This window comes from Mus pahari, chromosome 8 (genome assembly GCF_900095145.1).
Source record: "Mus pahari chromosome 8, PAHARI_EIJ_v1.1, whole genome shotgun sequence".
Taxonomy (NCBI): domain Eukaryota; kingdom Metazoa; phylum Chordata; class Mammalia; order Rodentia; family Muridae; genus Mus; species Mus pahari.
In genome coordinates, this window is record NC_034597.1 from 41,137,786 (window position 1) to 41,150,981 (window position 13,196).

At 37.2% G+C, this 13,196-nt stretch overlaps 1 protein-coding gene across 1 annotated transcript; it reads left to right on the forward strand.

The window, feature by feature from the left end:
- Positions 1-9,866: 9,866 nt before the first annotated feature.
- On the forward strand, positions 9,867-10,823 carry LOC110325779 (olfactory receptor 11G2-like). The gene has a single exon (XM_021203886.1). The coding sequence runs from the start codon at positions 9,888-9,890 to the stop codon at positions 10,821-10,823; it is 936 nt and encodes a 311-aa protein (XP_021059545.1). The 5' UTR covers positions 9,867-9,887.
- The last annotated feature ends 2,373 nt before the right edge of the window (positions 10,824-13,196 follow it).

A 13,196-nucleotide genomic window follows, 5' to 3' on the forward strand; every position in this document is an offset into this window, starting at 1 on the left:
CTGAGTAGTACTCCATTGTGTAAATGTACCACAGTTTCTGTATCCATTCCTCTATTTAGGGACATCTGGGTTCTTTCCAGCTTCTGGCTATTGTAAATAAGGCTTCTATGAACATAGTGGAGCATGTGTCCTTATTACCAGTTGGAAGATCTTCTGGGTATATGCCCAGAAGAGGTATTGTTGGGTCCTCCTCTACCCCATTTTTTAATAGAGTTATTTGGTTTTGTGGAGTTTGACTTCCTGAGTTCTTTATATATATTGGATATTAGCCCAGTATCAGATTTAGGATTGGTAAAGATCTTTTCCCAATTTGTTGGTTGCCTTTTGGTCTTATTGACAGTGTCCTTTGCCTTACAGAAGCTCCATTCCCATAAACAACCACCAAACCTAGAAACTATGGCAGATGCCAACAAGAGCTTGCTGACAGGAGCCTGATATAGCTGTCTCCTGAGAGGCTCTGCCAGTGCCTGACAAATACAGAGGTAGATGCTTGAAGCCTACCATTGGTCTGAGCACAGGGTCCACAATGAAGGAGCTAGAGAAAGTATCCAAGGGCTGAAGAGGTTTGCAGCCCCATAGGAGGAACAATATGAACTAACCAGTATCTCCAGAGCTCCCTGGGACTAAATCACTAACCAAAGAAAATACATGGAGGGACTCATATGTAGCAGAGGATGGCGTAGTTGGTCATCAATGGGAGGAGAGGCCCTTGGTCCTATGAAGGTTATATGCCCCAGTATAGGGGACTGTCAGGGCCAGGAAGTGGGAGTGGGTGGGTTGGTAAGCAGGGGTAGGGGGAAGGGATAGGGGATTTTTGGAAAGGAAATTAGGAAAGGGGATAACATTTGAAATGTAAATAAAGAAAATATCTAAGAAAAATAAATGAAAAAAATAAAGTAAAAAATGTTCATGAAGTGAGAAATAAGTAGTTATGTGAGGTGTTTGTTCCTGTCTATTACTACCACTATCCATACTAAGTGAAGGTGCTCAAATCCAAAATCCTAACATAAAGTAATTAACATATAGAGACACTGGAGGATTGCTAGATGGTAGGAGTGGAACTGCAATGAATGAGATTAGTGCCCTGGTGGAAGAAAACCAAGTGTGTGAGGAGAGATATGTCCATCAATTGAAAAGGAGTAAATACAGGCATGGATCATGAACTCCACAGCCCATGAGAATGTTAGCAACCATTTTCAGCTGTGTAAAATCCCAGTCTCTAATCCAACAGCAGTTCTAATGAACCCAGACACATTCCAGCAGGTAGAAGTAGATACTGGGCTCAATCAATATGTGCCTCCAGGCTAAGCAGACCGTCCTTGCAACAGCGCCACCATACAGAAGTAAGTCTTGGATCTTAGAAAGTGAACTACCCTTGCTGCATGTTATACGTCATAGGAGTGGTGGTTCCTTTGAAGATTACTTCTTCATGGCCCAACTGATCATAGTTCTTGATATCCCAGTTTTTATTGGCTCTCATCTCTTGTACATGAGATTTATATGAGTGTTTTCACGTTCCAGTTGTAATGTTAAAGCAGTGACATTTCTTCATATACTCTTTTTTATATAAAATTCTTTCTCTTGTAAAATAGCAAGAACATTCTTGGTTAATTTTGATTCTAGAAAACTGCCTTGCTATCCATTTTTACCCTTAATCTAGAACCAGGAAGAACCTTCTATTTGAGTGTAGTGTAAACTCAAAATGAATGGTCATGATACTTGCACATTGTAACTCTGTCTTCTAAGGACTTGATCCATCTCAATTTACATCACGTGGGTATCAGCTTCGGTGTCAATTCTCCTTGCTGTCTAGTCACATTACAGCACCTTCAGCTCTTTAAAAACATTTACTTTTTATGAATTCAACATTTGTTCCTCTTCTGACACATGTTTTCTGCCACCATTTCTAGAAGACTACTTACTCCTTTTTATGTCCTTTATGACAGATTTGTATTTTACCTAGCTTAATTTTTATGCTTTACTGATTTTTTTGTCAGAAATATGGCTTACAGGGGTCCTGGAAAGACATTTCAGCAGTTAAAGGCATTTGTTACTCTTCCAGTGATCCTGAGTTCAGTTCCCAGAACCCACAAGGCAGCTCCCAGGAACCTCTAATTGGTTCTAGGAGATCTGATGCTCTATTATGTCCCCTCACACACATTCCATATAATCATACAAACATATAAATAAAAATAAAACAATTTTTAAAAACTATATCTGTTAACAGACAATTTCCATGATTTCTAAGATTCTGCTATTATAATTACATAAACTGCTTTACAGAAATGTCATTTGAGGGCTGGTGAGATGGCTCAGCGGGTAAGAGCACCCGACTGCTCTTCTGAAGGTCCTGAGTTCAAATCCCAGCAACCACATGGTGGCTCACAACCATCCGCAACGAGATTTGATTCCCTCTTCTGGAGTGTCTGAACACAGCTACAGTGTACTTACATATAATAAATAAGTCTTTAAAAAAAAAAAAAAAGAAATGTCATTTGAATAAAGGACACTTACGTTTTCTCCATTTTAACAAAAATGTCACTGTCACATACATTCTCTTCCACTCGGGCTTGGATGAGCTCTTTACCCTTGGGTGAAAATCAGAATGAGAAATTAAAACACAATGCCCATAGGAAGGGAGTGGGCAAGGGAATAAGTATATGAGAGCTGTGTCCTGACACTGTTCTCTAGAATAAAAGGATAGTTGACAAGCAGAGAACTAGCCCTGCTTGAAATCCCAAGATCCAACAGAAAACACTCCACTGATCTTCATGACAAATTTTTGCACCTTATCTTCAAGCTGGATATTATGAAGTAACCTACCTCAGCCCTCAAAAATCCTTTAAAAAAGCTATATAAGAAGCTTCTCTTGATATTCTCTCTTCCAATTCAAGAAATAAGGTATTGTAATACTTAACTAAGTAAAATAGTAAAATATAGTTAATGAATCTATTTAAAATTCCAGTGTTCACATTGAGAGTGTCTGATATGTCAGATGCAGGCACAGTGTACATTGTTTATTCACTATCTCACTCAGCACACTTCATAATAACCCTTTCTGAAAGGCATTATACCCACTTGATATTAGAAGAAATTAAGAGAAATAAATGTTTGCTTGAAGATTTTTCAATAGTGTGTATTTAACTTCCATAATACATTCTTGGGTCTCATTTTCAAAGCAACACTGTTTTCAGAGTGCATAGATGGATAATTTTGAGAGTTGGATTTTACAAGTATAATCAAGAGCACTAACTGGATGACAGGCACTTAAAAATACGATTCATCTAATTCTCAAAACAAACCACATGGACAGAACTGTCACTGTCCATTTTCCAAAAGAAGAAACCAACATATGTAGAAACATATACAGCACAGAGGCTGGCCTCAAACCCCAGTGACCTAGCTTTGGAATCTGTGCCTTTCCACACGTGCTTCACAGGTCCATGAAGTCATGGAATATGCTCATATATTTATTGTCTAGAATGGTGGGAAGTTTACTAGTGAAAATGCAAAACATGGACTCTACTCTCTTTCTGGGACTTAGCTTTAAGGGCAAAGAAAGTAACCATAAATAAAGACCTAGGGTATTAAATTATTGTTCAGAATTCCACAGATCCCTGAAGTCCTACTTTTATGTCCCACTTCATAGGACCCAACACAGTGGCCAACACCAGAAGGAACATGTCAATTCACAACAATATGTAAGAAGATGAAATTCTTTTGTATTTAAGCACTAACTGCCAAAAATTGAGTACCAGCAGTCTAGTGAAAGCATTTTATCCTCAATTCACATCTAATTTTACTAACATTAAAAGCTTTCATAATTTCCCAATTTCTCAGAAAAGTTTCTTAAATCTTATGTTTGGAAAGTTACCTTGAGAGGGAGCTGCTCAAAACAACATACTGTATGTTATTGATAAAAAGCACACACAGCACTTCAATACAGATAAGAAACAGTCTTAATTTGTGGATATTTCAAAAGAATTCAGGTAACAATACAGTACTCTACATGAATGCTTATAGTCTAGAAACACAAATGCATGTTGCCTAAAAAGACATGTTATGGTTTGAAAATACTTACATGATATTTTACTTATTACACAATAAAGAAATACATAAATTGAGTCATTTATCAAACACATGATTTTCAGACTCTCCCTGCATGCGGACGTTGCACACTTTTTTGTCCTTTAACATTATAAAAGCTCATTCCTAGTGTCTGGTAAAGATGGGTCTGAGAGTCAAGAAAATAGTCTTCAGGGGAGAGAAATAAATCTGTAAGGAATTAATCCTTGAATCATATCAAATTTATCAGCCTTTATAATCTGGTCTGACTTCACTTTTATTCCACACATTGAATCTGATAAAACATTTACTTATGACATAATGGAAATATTCTATCTAAAGTAGAAATAGTTAATAACATAGAATGGCCTATAGGAAATAGATAACAGCGCTTACTCTTGTCAGTTTAGGGCATGGCCTTGGATCAGCTGTGAGCTGCGCTGGGCTGTCTGATGTTTGATCACTCATAGGAATAGAAGTACTCAGAAAAGGTTACAAACAGATTAGGGAATTATCCAGCACTTAGCGAAAAATGAACAGTTAGAAGTTCTATCCTGCCTCCTTGAGAATCTGCCTCTTTTCCCAGGTCCTAACTCCCTGCCTTCCTCAACATTAAAAAAAAAAAGGTAGCCAGTATGTTAATGATGAATTAAAGTATACCTTTCCTTAAACTTGATTGCTACATCTGCTTTTATATTTATAAATCACTGCTTGTGGACGTTGTACATCGTGGTGCGGAGCCTAGTGCGCACCACGATGTACAACGAAAGAATTGCCTATAGAACTAAAAATATCCCTTGAGGAAAACATATTTTGTCTGGCCAATCATAGTCTTTGATTAGATTGTATGTTTCTTTCTTTGTTTGCAGTTATCTGTACTACATGAAATATTTTATTTGATGTTTAAAGTACTTGAAATAATTTGTTTTCCTTTAGTTCTAGTTTCCTTTCTGGAAAATTTAAATGCATGTTTGAAAACTCAAGAGGAATAATTAGTTCTAATTCTAAGGGAGATTTGCCATATCTAAGTTATTATAATTCTTATTTGTGATTGATAATTTAAGTATCCTAGTATGTTGGTAGTACATTAGGCTTCAATTTGAGATAGTTTAAAAGAAAGCAGATAATAATACAGTACTGCTTTGACATACTTTTTAACAAACTTGTCTTTCCCATTAAACAGTGAAAGAAACAAAAATCCAGGCTTATAAATCAAAGTGCATAGACTTTTGTGCCTTGATCAAATCTTATTTTTTTTTATTTTGTAATTAGAAAAGAAAATTGTGCTACAACAGGAGTCAATCCTGTCCTATTGCTTATTTATGCTTACTAGCAAATATTTCTATTAGAAATTTTAATAGCAAAAGTATTAACTATCATTTAATCGAATATAGGCATGGGCTCTCAAGTTATGAAATACCATGAACATTGTCAGTGAAGACTGTTTTGTACACTTTGGGTACAAAAGAGTCAATTAAAATCTGTAGGATTTCTAACATTGTCTAAAGTTACTCTGAGGTGGCAGAAGTCTGAATGTGTCATGTTTCTCAGAGTATTGAATCTGTACTCTGGTGACCTGAGTCTGATCCCAGGGAGCCTAAACTGGAAGGAGAGAACCAACACCTGTAATATGCCCTCACATCTCCACACGTGCACTGTGGCATGTATGTACTCACACATGAACGAACACATGCATGCACATATGTGTACACATAAGCACACATGTATACATACACAAACTAAATACAAAAACATGTGAATGTAAATTTGAAAACAAAAGTTGCATCATTTTTCTCATCTTTTCCTGTATTGCTGCATTTATCACAGACAATTTTATCTCATTTTATATTTGTAATTATGTGTATGTTGCAAGATGTGCATATGAGTGCTGGTACATCTAGAGGCTAGAATTCTTGGATCCTTCTGAAACTGGGGGAAAAGGGGATACTAAGTTGTCTCTCCTACCTCCACAAATTAACCTTTATAAAAGTGATCTATTTTTATATACCCAGTTACTGTTCTTCCTTCTTTCTTAATAGGAAGATTATTTGGGTTTGTTTCTAAAAATTTTGATGAAAGAGAGAGGTACCTCCCCAAATGAGGCTCCTTTGGAAGATTTAAAATATCTTTGTCCTTTTAAAATGTAGACTTTTATTCCAGTTATTTTGAATAATAAGAGAGTTGTTATTAACTGTAGTAAAAAAACAAATATTTTAACATATTAAAATAGCTTAAGTGAGATGAAAGGACAAAAATATGATTAGTGAGAGAACATTATATCTCCATTTGTAGCTTTATTAATTATCAGATGATAAATGACTGATTACCCATTGGATGATTAAAAATATAAAGTGTTCCTGCCAAGCCTAGTGACCTGGGTCTGATACCTGGGGACATAAACAATAAGACAGAATCAACTCCTGTATGTTGTTATCTAATCTCCACATGCACGATGGCATGTTTGTACTCACATATGAACACATGGATCCACATATGTGTACACAAACACGTACACACACACACACACACACACACTAAGGAAATACATAAAGCTATAAATGTAGATTTGGAAACAAAATTAGTATCATTGTTATTGGTTGGGAGCATGCCTGAGGAAATTAAAACTATCTTAGACAATTCTTTGAAAATCTAAACATTAATGAATTTAAGAATTATAAAACAGGAGAATCAGTTGAAGTGTTGCAAGAGGATCTTTTACTTTAGATACTTGGGGCACTCAACTGTTGTTTAGTTGAAGATGAATATCACCCAGATTTTCTGAGCATATGTGGATTCAACATGAAGACACTGACACAAGTTTAAGGTAAGATAGAATCTCAAAATAGTTTTGATTTGTGTTTTTCCTGATGGCTAAGGACATTGAACTTTTCTTTAAATGTTTCCCAGCCATTTGGGATTCCACTATTGAAAATTCTGTTAGATATAGCTAACCTTAATTGTCAATTTGAAGAGAGACACCTGGGAATCAAATTTCAATTAGCATTGTTTTTGTCCAATGTGTGGAGTACTGTCATGATTATGTCACTGTGGGTGGTTCCACTCCATAAGTATGAAATTCTAAACTATGGAATAGTGGGAAAAGTGAACCAAACACTGACATTAGTGCATTCATACCATTCTTCTGACTGTGGATAAGGACCAACAGCCACAAGTTGCTGGTGCCCTGACTGCTCCACTGTGATAAAACCTGCAACTGAGGCTGCTTTTCTCAAGGTATATATATATATTTGGCAACAGAAATGAAATGGAGACAGAAAACTTTCATGAGATACTGAGCTGGAAACTGAAAAAAAATGCAGATTAGGTGAGATTTCTAGGAAAAGACAAAACCTATGGCAAAGAACCTAAGCAGGAACAGAACAGGCATCTTCTAGAGAAAGAAGTCCTGTGAAGCTGAAAAAAAAGGGCAGGAGAAACAGGGAGGTAGACCAGGACATAGAAGTGAGAAAATGAATAAACACACGCAAAGACCGGATTATGTAGGGGTCCATGCACAATAAGTGGGTGCTTAGATTTTACACGAGGGTAGGAAAGTTACTAGATCCAAAGAAATTATGTGCTCTGATCAAATTATAAAAAGTAAGTATGGCTACTGCATGACTGTGAAAGATCAGAGGGATCACTCAGGAAGATTTTTGTAACAATCCAGAGATATGATAATGGAGGCTTGAACCTGAGGTACACAGAGTGGTATAGAAGAGAGACAAGATGTCCTGTGAAAGTGACATCTATGTTGTTGTGTATGAAGATCAAGAGAAAGAGAATAGATAAGACACTACATAGAAGAGAAATTCCTCAAAATTTTATTCAGTTATCTATGCTTTCAAAGATAAATAGTCAAAAATAGATGATGGTCCCTAAGTTGAAAACTTGGTAAAACTACTTATATTAAACCACACAGCCACCATTGGCAGTATATCATTTGAACTGATTTTCATTTATTTATTTATTTATTTATTTATTTATTTATTTATTTATTTATTTAACTAGTTAGTTATTCATTTATTAAGATCTCAAATGTTCTCTCCCTCCTGTTCCCCACTCAGAGTCCTTCCCTAAATTCCTTCTCCCTTTCTCCTCTGAGAGGGCAGGGCATGCCTTGGCATCCCCTCACCATGGCACAACAAGCTCTGCCAGATTAGGTACATCATCTTGAACTGATGTTTTTAAGGTTAACATTCTCTAAGTTAAACCACAAATACAACCACTTAATGATTTGTATGCGTATGTGTTATCATAGCTTTTGCAATTAAATAGCTTGAATTCATTAGTTATTTAAAATCTTATTAATGTTCTCCCTGCCACTTATCAGTAAAGATGGTACCAAAAGATCTAAGGATTCATTCTTGAAACATATACAAAAAGCAAGACAAACAGGATATTTTTCCTTTAAAATTAATATCTTGAATAATATGATTCTATTAACTACAGTATACACTCATTTATAGATATGAGAAAATGATGAAATTTGATTTCAGTTTTTTCTCATGAGAAGTAAATACTTTGCCATTTGCAACCTGAATCTGGGGAAGTGGGCAGATGTGTTTCCAAGACAGTTCTTTACCTGCAGACATCTTTCCCTTCCTGCTCCATCCAATCCCAGGAAACTCCTAAAATAAGTAATACAAACTGGGTGAGCAATTATAATCTTGGTTGTTCTATTTGGATAATGTAACTATCTTGATAGAGGACCGAGTGCTGTTTTTGTCTTGTACTTGGAATGTTGAGGAGGAGCACTTTTTCTGGGCTCTTAGTTGTAGAGATCAATCCCAGAGTTTCTCCGTGATGAGCAAGTACCATTGAGCACTACCCAGGCTACCGTGGAGCTGCATCCCAGCCCCAAATTAATATTCATTTGAGAGAGGAGTGTAGCTCCCAATTAAAACTTCATTGGATTATTGATATTAAATTTTACTTTACCTATGTCTTTAAATTCCAGTTACTTGTAAATTGCCATTAAGAAATTTGATGGATTTATACATGAATTTGCTATTTTTTTTAAAAAATGGCTTAAAACAAACAAAAAAGGGTTACCTTGAAATACAGTTATTCTCCAATAATATTTTAGATGGCACTAAAGATGCATTTCTTGTTTTGGCAGTTCTGTGGATCTAGCCAGGAATCAATGAATGCTTGGTTGGCATTCCTTCACTCAGCTAAAACTGTAACCCAAAACTCATATTTTTCCTGCTTAGAGTTATCAAATAACTCATCTAAGAACATATGTACCAGTTGACTATTTAATGAATACTACTAACATGTTTGTTTGTTTGTTTATATATATGAAACAAGATCTCATGTTGCCTAACTCATTTCAAACGTAGTATATGGTTGAAAATAGCCTTTAACACCTAACACTCCTGCTTCCATCTCTCAAGTGCTGGGTTACAGGTATGCACAAAAAAGAGTAGCTTTCATTAATTTTTTAGCAACAAGATATTTCTAAATATAAGAGTCATATCTTGCATTATACCCCAAACAATATTATTTAATATACCAATTCCATCAACCTATGCTTAAAATGGTGTTTGATGAAAAAATAGCCAACTTAGTCTATTTACACCAGTGGAAGAGAAGCAGAGGAGTGGCTGATTATGCAGCAAAGTGGAGGTTTAAATATTTCCACTCATTTCCAGATATTCAGTAGTTATTAAAAATACCTAAAAAAGTGTAAAAATTCAGTTAAATATTGAGATGATGATGAGCAAACTCTTCTGTTTCCTGTCTGGGCAGAAATTAAACTCCCTCAGCTATTTCTAGAATATTCAACAGTCTCTTGTGCTTTCACAGGTCACAGACAGATGAAAACCTTCAACAGCCCCATCAACTCCAGCACCATCACTGGCTTCATCCTCTTGGGCTTCTCCTGCCCCAGGGAGGGGCAAATCCTCCTCTTTGTGCTCTTCTCCATTGTCTACCTCCTTACCCTCATGGGCAACACTTCCATCATCTTTACAGTATGCTGGGATCAGAGACTCCACACACCCATGTACCTCCTACTGGCCAATTTCTCCTTTCTGGAGATCTGGTATGTCACCTCTACAGTCCCCAACATGTTAGCCAACTTCCTCTCTGAAACCAAGGTCATCTCTTTCTCTGGATGCTTCCTGCAGTTCTATTTATTCTTCTCCTTAGGTTCTACAGAATGCCTTTTCCTGGCAGTCATGGCATTTGATCGATACCTTGCCATCTGTAGGCCACTACATTATCCTTCTCTCATGACTGGTCGCCTCTGCAACACACTTGTGATAAATTGCTGGGTTCTTGGTTTCCTCTGGTTCCCTGTTCCCATCATCATCATCTCCCAGATGTCCTTCTGTGGGTCCAGAATTATAGACCACTTCCTGTGTGACCCAGGCCCTCTTTTGGCTCTCACCTGTTCCAGAGCCCCATTGATGGAGGTTTTCTGGACAATTATAACATCTCTTATCCTGTTCATTCCTTTCCTCTTCATCATGGGATCTTATACACTGGTCCTGAGAGCTGTGTTTAGAGTTCCTTCAAGAGATGGACAAAAAAAGGCTTTCTCCACTTGCGGATCTCATCTCACAGTAGTTTTACTCTTTTATGGCTCAGTGATGATAATGTATCTAAGCCCGACATCTGAACATGAAGCTGGAATGCAGAAGATTGTGACTCTATTTTATTCTGTGGTTACTCCACTCATTAATCCTGTGATATACAGTCTGAGGAACAAAGATATGAAAAATGCCATGCAGAAGATTTTAAGAACATGAACATTGGAATTTTAAGCAACCAAAACACATTTTACCACACATACATATATTTGAATATATTGAATTCATATATACACACACACAAGAATGATTAAGTTGAGGCATTTACAGCAACATAAATAACATGGAAAAACATTGTGTGAAGTAAAATATGTCAGTTATTTAAAGTCAAATTCTGCATGTTATCACTTATGTATACAAAGTGTTTTTTAAAAAAATGAACAGGATGCTGATGCCAAAAAGTGCTTACTGACAGGAGCCTAATAAAGCTGTCTCCTGAGAGACTTGGCCAGAGCCTTACTGATGCAGATGCAGTTGTTTGCAGCCAACCATTGGAATGAGCATGGGAACCCCAATGGAGGTGTTATGGGTATGACTGCAGGATCTGAAAGGGCTTGCAACCCCATGGGAAGAGCAGCAATATCAACCAACCAGACCCACCAGAGCTCCCAGGGACTAAATCACCAACCAAAGATTATATGTCGAAGGACCTATGGCTCCAGCTGCATATGTAGCAGAGGATAACCTTATCTGACATCAATGTGAGTGGAGACCCTTGGTCCAGTGAAGGCTCAATGCCCAGAGTTGGGGAATGCTAGTGTGGTATGAGGCAAAAGTGGGTGTATGGGTGGATACCCTCATAGAAGCAGGGAGAGGAACAGTGGGGTAGGGTATTTGCAGAGAGAATAACATTTGAAATGAAAATAAATAAAATAACCAATAAAAATGCAAAAATAAAAATAAAATTAAAAAAGGAATAGGATGTTTCCCAGAGACTAGGAAGTGTAAGGAGAAGCAATATGGTTGATTTATGCAGGGGGTACAGTTGGATAGTTACTCAACATATATATTTGATAGCATAATAAAATAATATGTCTGACAAGCATTAATTCTATTTCAAACAAAAAGACAGAGATTGGAATGTTCACAACATAAAAAATATGACAAACATTTATACAATTACATAGAAATTATATATACTGTATTCATATAGTGAATGTCACCTTGGATCTACAAATATATATAGTTATTATAACAATTAAAAATATAGAACTAAACAGATTAAAGCATGTCTGTAATCTGAGAACTTGAAAGGTAGGCCTGGAGGATCAGAATTTTAAGGGAGCTTGGATATATAGTAAGATCATGTTTCATAAAATGAAATAGAAGAACAGGATGGTCCATGCCCATTATTTCCTGTTGCTATAGTAAATCACATTACCAAAAGTAGTTTAGGAACGAGAAGGATTACTTTGTATATGGATTATATATATAATCCATCATTCTCTGGAGCCAAGACAAGATAATACAGCAGGAAACTAGAGGCAAGCACTGAATTAGAGACCATGAAGGAGCATACTCTACTGGCTTGCTTTCTGTAGCTTTCTTAACTTGCTGTCTTCTAAAACTCAGGACCACCTGCCCAGGAATAGGACCACGCACAGTGGAGTGGACCCTCCCACCTAAGTCATTAATCATTAGTGAAGAAAATGCTTCACAGATAGGCTTGTAGGCCAATCCAACTGAGGCTAATTCTAGATGACTATAATTTATGTCAAGTAGACAAAACATAACCAATACATATGATCACTTGTCAGTCTGACTTATAAACTCATTGTTATTAAATAACCTTTCCTTTGTTTAGTCTTAAGTCTTCATGTTAATATAATGATATAAAATACAACCTAACTTTTAAAAACTCTCTGTTCAGAAAGTTGTCTTCTGTAGCAATGAATATAAGGCTATGCCCCACTTTCTATTCTTAATTGCTAATAATAATCAAAAAGACTCCAGGCAGCCCACAGAAGCGAAACAGCTTCTGGGACAGACTCCATTTCTGGCTCCAGACATCTAGCACCTTTCTGGCCAGAGGAGAGGTGTCCGCCCAGGAGGGTTCTCACTGCCTGAGCTGGTAAGAGAGCCATCTTTGCTCTGGTGAGATGCCAGGGAGAGGGCAACCTGCAGAAGCGACACAGCTTCTGGGAAAGATCCCATTTCTGGCTCCAGATATATGAGCACCTTCCCCTCCAGAGGAGAGGTGTCTGTCCAGGAAGGTTGTCACTGCCTGAGCTGGTAAGGGAGCCATCTTTGCTTCGGTTCGCCTAGGCTTCGGTCTGCACTGGTGAGAGTGTGGACCTCAGAAACTACACAGCTTTGGGACAGACAGAAGCAACCTAGCTTCTAGGACAGACCCTGTTTCGGGCTCCAGATATTTGGGCACCTTCCTTGCCAGAGCAAAGGTGGCAACCTGTGATGGCTCTGTCAGCCAGAGCAGGTGAGAGAGTCATATTGTGTCCAGGGTCCCTCAGTGTCTAGTCTGTGCAGGTGAGTGTGTAAACTGCAGAGGCAATATATCTTCTGGGACAGGCCTTG